Raw genomic sequence first — 9501 nt, 5'->3', positions numbered from 1 at the left:
CTAAATAGGAATTCAATTTGGGTGGCTTCTTTCGCAAAACATCTTTACTTTTTTGGCATAATGTTTAGAACTCTTAAACTTTGGCAAAGATACTTTTTCCATTGAAATTAATCTCATCCAAAGTATTTTACATCAGCTAAATTCGGCTTAATCGTATCACAAGTGACTGTTGTATTAGCATATTTATTTATTTATTTATTTTATTTATTTATTGGCATTCGTGTAAAACGAAACATCATACTTGCCACCTTTGCTCTTTTCGTGTATTATTTTTGACGACCACATGAAAGCAGAATGTTACAGCCTAGTAAAAAAGAACCCGGTTCAAGGCTATAATACGAATTTTGCTTCGATATCGCGACCTGCAGATCGCGAAAAGAGAGGGTTGTACCTTCACGTTGGTTGAAAGTGTTAGTGTGTGAAAAAATGCCTTTTGATTTTCGCGATTACTTTTGGGTAAGTAACAGCATTTTATATATATTTTTATGTAGCGTTTGCTGCGTTCTTTTTCCAATTAAATATTGACACATTTTTATATAGTATTTGCAAGCAATGTATGTGTATTAATCGATAACAGTGATTATATTTAAAGTTCATTCATTTATTATTATTATTATTTTAATCTGGCACTCAGAAACCAACAGATGAAGAAATAAGTATCCCTTCTGTTATGTCTAAACAACACACCATTAAGGAAAAACACAAGGTGGGGGATATTTAGATTGACCTAATTAGGATTCTTTTGTATACCTTATTTTGGTTCTTTCCATCTTTGTGGACTGATTTTTCAGTAATATGTCATACTAATTAATAAATTTACTTTGGTGATTAGTAATATATTCTCAATAATAAAGATCGATGACTTTTCTTAATATTTTTCAAGTTTTAAGGAAGAGCACATGTCAAGCTCGCCGATATTCCCTTACTTAACCATAAGTCATCATATCAAGACTATTGGTATCGCTGAACTTAGTTAAAATGAAGTGAGTCTACAATAAAGACCAAAATTACTACTTGCCGTAAGTCATCTTTACATGTACAAGAAGATGTTTGCATCCTCGATAGCGTGTAGATTATTGCAATATATATATATATATATTTCACCTTTGCTATGCGATTCTATTCATCAATACTCGTACAGCGATCAATTTTGTAAACATTTATGGCATTTTAATTTTATTTTTTAAAATTCGGTTTGCCCATTTACTTTTAACTATTATATTTCTGGCTTCAGTACTTGTTTAGGATGCTTATTAGTGATTGAGTCACGTTACCATACTATTGAATCCATTTTGCAACCGTGTTATGGTTGATTCAGATAAACGTAGGAGCTTGTATCTGAATCTGATTAGCATCTTTTCCCACTGAAAGATATCTATATATAAAATGCAGTGTTTTTTATTTTCTATGTATCTCTTGAGATTCAAAATAAAAACCCTGCATGGATATTTAATCATGCATCTGTTTTTGCTATATATAAGGTTAGCAGTTCACCGTTCGAAATTACTGGCTGGAAATAAATTAAGAAATTTTAGAACCACTAATTTTGCATTACTGGAATATACATTATTATGAAGATTTGCTATTATTTGAAGGAATCTCGTAAAATTGGTTTACATCTGGAAACGTCTTTTGAGTAACAGCCATGAAGTGCTCGGTCTTCACTTTTAAAAAGGGAAAACATTGTTATTTGTACAAAACTGAATTAAACAAAATCATCTTTTCTCTCCCTCTCCCTGGCAGTAATATAATAAAGTGTAGGATATATTAGTCTGTACTATTAAAAATTAAATGAAGCATAAGAAGTTTATTTAAAATGAGAACATACATTTCATGTTATGCGAAAAAGTAAATTGACAGATTTTACAGTCTTGAAAGTCTTCTCAAGATGGTTGGTTGAGCATTGATTGATACGTGTCATATCTACTCCTAATAATTTTTATTTATTTTTTAATTTAATAAATTCCACACAGGAAAAACTGTTAGCTTGTAGCACATTAGCAGTGTTGATAACCTAAATGTTAGTTAATTGAGAGCATTGCTCTACAACAGTGGTTCCCAACCTTTTCCACTTGTATACCCCTTTTAAACCCCTTGTTTTTAAAATAGCTGTTTTTAAATGCCGACATTTATTGTTCCATGACTAATGTTTACTGACACCATTACTGATTATTTTTCGTGTATTCCTGAACAGCCCAGCACGTACTCCCAGTCGGGAACTGATGCTCTAGAGACAAAACAGGGTCTCAGACTACCTCTAATTAAGCTAATGGTGGCCTTGCACTACTAATGATCATCTACCACCAAATATTAACAAAACATTGACCATGGTGGGATTCAGACTCACAACCTGTTGATTAAAGAGTGGATACTATTTACTTGCCAGCTAGTTGGCAAGAAAATTTTGTTAAATTGATGGTTCTAAGAGTAGTTATGATTCAGTAAATGTCTACAAAAAAAAAAAAAAAAAAAAAAAGGTGAGATTTGTTTTAGAAAGTGAGATGTGCTTTTAATACAAAAACTTTTAATACTTCAGAAACTGGCTTATGTTGCTAAAAGGTCTGCAGGGTGGATCCCTTGCAGATTACCATAATGGAAGTCTATTACAGTTAAAATAGTTGAATTACTCAGAGAAACATTTTCTGGCCTTTTATTAAAGTGGATTCCAGCTTTACATGTGATGTAAATTAACTTCCTTGGTGCACACAAGTAGTTTATCTCCCTGAAGAAACTTGAGTTTTTCATCTCATAACTTAACAAAATTGGCAGTAGAACATGATTCATTCAAATAAGTACATATTAAGATTAAAAAAAAAACAGCTGTACTTATCTAACACACCTTCAGAATCCACTCCTTTTTGGTTATAGTAAGAGGTGGAGACTAGTTAACTGATTTCCAAAAGTTAGGACTAAAAGAATGCTGCCTGCTCCCTTTGGAGAATCGAAAAGATTGGAGAAAGGTTTTCTCTTCAAAAGGGCAGTTTTTATATTACAGAAATTTGTAGAAGCCACAATGGTTCTGGATGTAAATAAAATGATTTGTCTTTGGCAGCATCACTGATTTCCTGTTGAGCTTTGGAACATTATTATAGCATGGATGATAATATTAAATTAATACATAATAGTGGGTGTTTGTGTGGAGCTTCAGATGGTCTTTCTTGATAAGTGCTTAAATTGTATAAATCAAATATAGCAGACTTTGACAGTAGTTATTTGGAAATCAAGTATATTATTGTAACTTGGTGTCAACATTTTTTTAAGCCATTCAGCTGTTTCAATTCTTTATACTGTACACATTGGTACTTTTAGTTATGTTCGATTGCACATGTTAAGTGCAATCGAAATCAGCTTCAAAAACAGCACCTAATTTTGAAGCTGATATTGATTGCATGTTAAGTGCAATCAATATCAGCTTCAAAAACAGCACCTAATCAGCCATTGCAGATGAAATATGTTGACAATCATAAACTTTGCATCCATGTTACTTTGTTGATATTTCAATTTCAGTAATATATTTTGCATCCATGATGGATAAACATATCATGGGTAGTAGTACCTGTGTTTCAGGCATGGTATAGAAAATGCATAAACATAATACATAAGTTTCCTTGTCATACCAGCATAGCAAGGAAAAATCTAGCCAAGCACGTTAAAGGAAATCCCAGAGTTCTTTCATTATGTGGTAAGTAAGAAGAAGAATGACTATGGAAGATTAACCTTAATGAGTGATGATGGTCATGAGGAGACAGAAGTGGATAAAATAGTTGAGATACTGAGTGATCACTTTGCAGGGATATATCATCCTAGTGAGTTTACTGCATTAACCTATGTGACAGAATAGTAATGTGGGAACAGAGTTGGATGAATTGGAGGTTATTAGGATATTGCAGAATCTCAATGTAAACACATCTGTGGGATTAGATGCGATATCAGCTAGGGTTTTGTGAGAATTTATTTTAATCTCAGCTCTGGTAGAGTTCCAAGGGAGTGGAAAGAGGGCAAAATAATTCCCTTGCATAAGGGAGATTATAAGACTACAGTAGCAAATTATAGACCAATCAGTATCTCAGGCTTGGTGGTCTAAAAGTACTTAAAAAATTGGTCAAAAAGAGAATTCAAGAATAGGTGGGTAAAAATATGATACTGCATTAGGGTTAACATGGCTTTGTGAAGTGTCGGTCATGCCTTAGTAATTTAATAACTTTTTATAATAGAGTAATAACAGCTGAGTTGGATAAAGAAAATGGCAACATGATTATTTTGCAAAGGCATTTGACAGAATACCACATTGAAGACAACTTGACTACATGTCTCCTTAGCTGAATTAATCAATGTTTGCCACTTTGAGACAAGAGCCAAACCTTGAGACTTCAAGGTTTGTTTCTTGTTTTCGAACTGTTTCTTATTTTTCAATCACCTGCCCTTTGTATTGTTGAGTCTACAGTTTACCTGAAGAAGCTGCTCAACTTCTAATTCTTTTAAAAACTTTCTTACATCTTCACCTTTTCCATTTGATATTCATTTTTATTCTATGTAAAATTAAATGATCATCACTTCCAATTTCAAATCCGATCCCCTGTATTCTTCTATCCTGAATCAGCATGAAGATATTGCTTGTGACTTCTCTCTTGAACATCTTTATGTTGAAATATTTTGTTAGTAATGACTACTCCATATCCTGAACAGAAATCCAGCAGGTATGTAACATTATTATTGTTATTATTAGCCTTGCCCTTTTCTCCAAATTTCTCCCAATGCCTTGTGGGATTTGTTGCTGTTCAGATTGCCAACAAGATCCAGTATTTTATGTCAGCTGCATTCTCAAATATGATTTGAAAAATACTTCCACTTCTTGCATAGGAGAACCTTTTGTGGAATCATAGGCACAAATAAGTTTTATTGTCCATTTCTGCATTTTGAATTTTGCCCGCATAACTTCAATTGCCTTCCAATCAAGGAGTTTAATTACATATTTTTTAGCTTTTATCAACAGGTCGTGTATGGAGGAGTGATATTCCAGAAGAGGAAAGTCACTAGTGCCATGCCCCATGGATCTGTTTTGGGGCCATTGTTATTTAATTTATATGTAAACGACATTGGAAAGGGCTTAAATGGTGATAATATATATATATATATACAGTTGTTTAGAGATGATGCAAAGTTGGGAGAGTTATGAGAAGTAGATCTGATGTTGTAGCTTTGCAAGAGGACCTAAATAGACTGTCTGAATGGATGAGTGTGTGGGGGATGTCAGTTTAATGTTGCAAAGGTTTAGACATTTGGGAAGCAAAGATGGAATGCAGAGTATAGGATTGGTGGGTGGGGATATTTTGGAGGAGATGGACTTGGGTTGTGGTGGATAGGGACTTGAATTTCTTGGTCATTTTGCTAAAACTGTGAGGACAACACAATGGATTATGGGAATGATGCGGAGAACATCGATGTGTAGAAGTAAGGATGTTTTGATTCCATTGTACATGACTTTGATCAGGGGGCATATGGATTACTATGCACAGATTTGGTCTCCAGGTTTTCAAAAGGATCCAGGATCCTTGAGGGAGAGTCCAGAGACAATTGACTAAGTTAATTTCTGGTCTCTGGAATGTGGAATATGAGGACAGATTGAGAGAATGCAAATTACAGAGCCTAGTGTATAGAAGGAAGAGGGAAGACATAAGTTGGTAAGGGATAATTACCAGATTAGCGTGGATGAGATTTTTCGTAGAATATCTGGAGGTGAACAGGATTTTTTGCATGGAGAGTGGCAGGTGATTGAAATTCATTGCCTGAGATTGTGGTGAGTGCATTTAAGTCGAGGTACAGTGAGCATTGCATGAGTCTCTTGACTCCATGGAGGTCTATTGATGATAAGTTGATGTAGCATTTGTTAGTAATGAAACATGATTTTTATTCTTTTGCATATTAATATAATATTAGAACTATTAGTATAATCAATTATTTCTTATTAATTTTATTCTTTATAACATTTAATTTGTATAAATTTGTTAGTTTTGAAATATAAATTTATTTTATTGTGTCATGGAATCTTCTTCTTTCCCAGATTCCATCAGAACATTGAAAGTCTGTGAATGCCTTCAGTTGGTTCCTTATCCTTGCTATTGGTCTTAGTTCAGTAAAACTCTTCTTCTTACATTCTATTAAAGTCGATCTCCTCCATGCATTTTTAGGACGGTCACACTTTCTCTTTCCTTGTGGATTCCATTCCAGGGCTGCATGACAGATTTCTTCATGATCTTTTCTAAGTGTATGTCCAGTCTATCTAAATTTTTATTTTCTGATTTCAAGGTTGACTTTTGCTGATTTGTTCTTTTCTAGAGGTCTTCATTAGTAATAATTTATGGCCACCAGATTCGAAGTATGCTCTGCAGACATCGGTTTATGAATGTTTGTAATTTTCTTTGTATTTCCTTTGAAACTAGCCACGTTTCGCATCCATATAAAAGAACTGATTTAATACGTGCATTAAATATTTTAAAATTTATATCTGTATGAATATTTTTCATTTTCTATACTCTACTAAATTTAGCATATGCACTTCTTACCTTTTGAATCCTTAAGTCTATATTGCAAGTTGCTCCTCCATCTGCAGATAAAACACTGCCTAGATATGTAAAATGTGAAACAGTTTCAATTTTTCCATTTTCAATTTTACTTGGTGCCTTGTGGTTCACCTTGATTCTCATTTATTTTGTTGTATTTGTATTTATTTTCAAACTGACATAGTGATTCTTGTAATGTGGTTAGCTGTTTTGGATATCTGCATGTCGGTGAGCAATTAAACATACATTATCTGCATAGTCTAGATCACCCAAAGTTTTATTTGATGTTCCTTTGGCATGTTTCATTGCTGTCTGTTCTAGAACTTGATCTAGCACCAATATAAATAAGGGAGATAGCAGACATCCTTGTCATCACACTCCAGATACAGTTCGAAAGGGTTGTGACAGATATCCATCATGCAGCACCTGGCATTGGAATTTGTTATATCCTTCCTGTATGAGGTTCATTATCTTCTGTGGCATTCCTTTGTTTTAGTGCATTCTGCACACAATCTCTTGCAGTGGAATAGAAGGCTTTTTTATAATCCACAAGCAGCAAATATGAATGACAGTTAAAGTCACCCGACTGTTTGATTATTATTCTTAAGGTGTTAATGTGGTCTATCCATGATCTTTTTGGCCTAAAACCAGACTGCTCTTTTCTCATGCCTACATCTAAAATATTAAAATTCTTGTAAGAATAATTTTGCTAAAGACACATAGCAGGTTTATGCTCTTCCAGTTATTACAGTTTCCTAAATCTCCTTTCTTTGGTATTTTTACTATTATTCCTGTATTCCAATCCTTGAGGGATGTCTCTTTTTCCCAGATATCTTGGATAGTGGATAGAGCATATCTGTGATTGTTGTCGTATCAGGTTTTAGAACCTCTATCAGGATACCAGATACCATCATATCCTTCCCTTTCCCATTTTTCATTTCTTTAATAGCTTTTTTTTTTTTTTAAATCTCCAATTTAGATGGTGGGCTGGTATTGATTTTTAATTCACTTGTTCCTTTTTTTTTTTTTTTTTTATCTCTGTTTGTATTCTATCACTGCTATTATTCAAGATTTGACTAAAATGTTGTCTCCACCTTCTTCAAATTGTTCTTCTGTTGACACTAGAATTTTTCCATTGAGATCCTTCACTGGAACATTCTTTTGCATAGCTTTTCCAGAAAGTCTTCTTATAATACTGTGTAATTCTCTACTGTTATACTTGTCTCCAGCTTGTTGTGCCCTCGATGCCAGTTCATCAAACCATTGCTGTTTATCTTTTCTAGCACTTCTCTTAACCTTTTTTTAATTTAAAATCTTATATTATTTTTTTAAATCTCCAATTTAGATGGTGGGCTGGTATTGATTTTTAATTCACCTGTTCCTTTTTTTTTATCTCTGTTTGTATTCTATCACTGCTATTATTCAAGATTTGACTAAAATGTTGTCTCCACCTTCTTCAAATTGTTCTTTTGTTGACACTAGAATTTTTCCATTGAGATCCTTCACTGGAACATTCTTTTGAATGTTCCAGTGAAGGATCTCAATGAACTTAAAGAATTTGTCTTTAAGTTCATTTTTCTTTTGGAGAGTACTTTTTGCATATAATTTCGGCTTTATTTATTTTTCCTTTCATCCACTAGTCTCCAAGTTTCCATCAATAACCATTCTTCTTTCTTTCTTTTAGCATACATATCCTAAAACATGTTCTGTATCATTAAGGACGTTTTTTATATATTTTTTTTACCTTTTTCCATTTAGCCTCTATATCATCATTCCATATATTCTCTTCCTTCAAAATTACAATCCATATTTTCCCTTAACTTTATTTTAAACTCATTGCAGACTTCAGCATTTTGTAATTTAGAAATATCAAATTTCTGTCTTATGTTTTCTCCTGATGATTTTTTCGAATATATAACTGCATAGATCCTATTATTAGGTGATGATTTGAGCCAGTATCAGCACTTTTATTTCGGACCTCTAATAACATTTTACTGCACCTTTGGCTGATGACAGTATGATCTATTTGATTCAGTGTTTTGCCATCTGATGACACCCAGGTTACTTTATGTATTCTCTTATGCTGGAAGATTGTGCCACCTATTACTAAATTATATTTGCCACACAGTTCCACCAACAGTTCACCATTTACATTACTCTCTCCCAAACCATGCTTCTCCATTATATTTTCCAGCCCTTCATTATTTGCACCAACTTTAGCTTTGACGTCACCCATGAGAAGTATGCTCTCGTTACCATGTGTCATCATCATGGTTTTATCAAGCAGACTGTAAAACTTTCTTTTTCTTCAAAGGATGCATTCTCAGTTGGGATATAACATTGAACAACTCTTAGTCTTTAAGATTAACTGTTATTATTCGTTCTGAAATTGGTTCCCACCTAATCATTGCCTGACTAAATCTTCTGCTCATGAGGATTCCAATTCCATATTGTCTAATATAATTGATAAGCAATGCATCCCTGAATAAAGAAACACATTCCCACTAGGAAAATTTATTCTACCAGTACCATTCCATCTTACTTTGCTAACCCTCAATAATTCAATTTTATGTTTTTTCCATTTCCTTTCTTAGTTGTGCTAGTTTACCTGTTTGATACAGTGTTTTAACATTCCATTGGCCAATTTGTGTCCTAATTTTCCAAGCTTTAGTCAATCAATACCAAGGAGTCTGTCTGATTTCTGCATTTATCTGACTTGAAAACAGCATTTAAATTTTCAGAGACTTGTGGTTGTTAGACCACGTAGTTCGTATTCTGGTGGTAGGGCTGCTACCTCAGCATCCAGACATGCATTTTATACACAAGCATTTACTTTTGTGTAGATGTTTCTGTTATACTGCCAATACCCGGTCACCAGAGCCTCGTTTGTGATAACAGGTTCTATCACAAGAAGGTGAGGATGATATTTGAGTGGGAGAGG

At 33.6% G+C, this 9501-nt stretch overlaps 1 protein-coding gene across 3 annotated transcripts in view; it reads left to right on the top strand.

Annotated features, from left to right (window-relative positions):
* Positions 1-345: 345 nt before the first annotated feature.
* Positions 346-9501, top strand: part of LOC150108520 (F-BAR domain only protein 2) — a 521764-nt gene continuing 512608 nt past the window's right edge. For all 3 annotated transcript variants that reach the window (XM_090390828.1, XM_090390826.1, XM_090390825.1), the window contains exon 1: positions 346-456. In XM_090390828.1, the coding sequence (XP_090246954.1) occupies positions 427-456 (30 nt within the window). In that variant the 5' untranslated portion in view covers positions 346-426. The remainder of the gene's footprint in view (positions 457-9501) is intronic.

This window comes from Typopeltis vanoorti, chromosome 3 (genome assembly GCF_054136105.1).
Source record: "Typopeltis vanoorti isolate ZY-2024b chromosome 3, IOZ_Tvanoo_1.0, whole genome shotgun sequence".
NCBI classification, from domain to species: domain Eukaryota; kingdom Metazoa; phylum Arthropoda; class Arachnida; order Uropygi; family Thelyphonidae; genus Typopeltis; species Typopeltis vanoorti.
This window is presented reverse-complemented; position numbering and strand designations above follow the sequence as displayed.